Raw genomic sequence first — 1,232 nt, 5'->3', positions numbered from 1 at the left:
GTGTGCAGCTGTGTGTCCAGGCAGACCAGCATGATGATGAGCCCGTTGCCCAGGACTGAGCTCAGGTAGATGAGAAGGAAGACAATGAAGAGGATGCTGTTGGTCGTGGGGTCACTGGAGAAGCCAATCAGGATGAACTCTGAAACCCAACTTTGGTTCTGCCCTGGAATTATCCAAAACACAAAGTCTGTGAGGCATCCAGCCATCTATGTAATACCTGATACAGGGGAGCCTAGAAAGATGGCATCTTCAGAGGCTGGAAGGCTGGGGTGGTTATTCTGAACTTACTGCTATGTTTCTGTGCACACTTCCCAAGTTGCTTCACAACCCCTCAGTCTCTTCATCTGTAAAGTGAGGCTGATGATACTTACATCTTGAGAGTACTGTGACTATTTATAGAATGTCACATAACTCTGGAAACACCTCATTACACATCATATGTCCTGTGCTGCCTCACACACTTATTGCACCCTGTTGTGTGCATTACTCTCTCACCCATTCAAGAACAGGTGCCTCAGAAGCTCCTAGACCTGAAGTGGTCATCCACCTTGTAGAGCTTATGTCGTGTGTATAACTGGTCTCTCCTTTCACCAAGGACCCTTTATTCCTAAGAAGCTGTGCACCCTGAGCCTTAAGAGGCCCTAAGCTGCAGCAAGAGCAGGATAGATCTTCTCTAGCTGCTATAAGTTCTTCCTTCCTGTTCTCTAGTCTTCCTTCCTGTTCTCTAGTCTTCCTTCCTGTTCTCTAGTCTTCCTTCCTGTTCTCTAGTCTTCCTTCCTGTTCTCTAGTCTTCCTTCCCTGGTCTTGCATCCTCCCTCCCTGGTCTTGACATGTCATGACTGGCAGTGTTCACTTATGTGGTCTCACTGGACCAACACCCAGCATGATGAGTGAGACACAGTCCCCACTCCCCACACAGCAACTGTAGTCCTAGCACTTCCAGCCTGCACTGCCTACAGCTCCATGCCAGCTGTGTCTACAGTCCAGCCCTGACCACACTCTAAGCAATNTTTTCCCCACATGGAGGGCACTTCACGCAAACTCTGTCAGGTGGTGCACATTCTTTATGCAGCAGCCTCTTCATTAAAGTCTGAATCTCTGTTCAGATTACACAGGTTCTATTAGNTAGTGACACATTTGTCATCCCAGCACATGAAGAGGTAGAGGAAAGACAGTCAGGAGTTCTTGTGTAGCCTAGGCCACATAATTGGTTTGAAGCTAACCTGAGTTAC

The 1,232-nt window shown here is 47.9% G+C and overlaps 1 protein-coding gene across 1 annotated transcript in view; it reads right to left on the bottom strand.

The window, feature by feature from the left end:
- The window catches only part of LOC110315710 (olfactory receptor 2D3-like), a 1,028-nt gene extending 822 nt beyond the window's left edge, over positions 1–206 (bottom strand). The window contains exon 1 of the mRNA XM_021189702.1: positions 7–206. Within this exon, the coding sequence (XP_021045361.1) occupies positions 7–206 (200 nt within the window). The remainder of the gene's footprint in view (positions 1–6) is intronic.
- Between the last annotated feature and the right edge of the window lie 1,026 nt (positions 207–1,232).

This window comes from Mus pahari, unplaced genomic scaffold (assembly GCF_900095145.1).
Source record: "Mus pahari unplaced genomic scaffold, PAHARI_EIJ_v1.1 scaffold_6700_1, whole genome shotgun sequence".
NCBI classification, from domain to species: domain Eukaryota; kingdom Metazoa; phylum Chordata; class Mammalia; order Rodentia; family Muridae; genus Mus; species Mus pahari.
The sequence above is the reverse complement of the archived record's forward strand: the minus strand, read 5'-3'. Positions and strand labels throughout refer to the sequence as shown.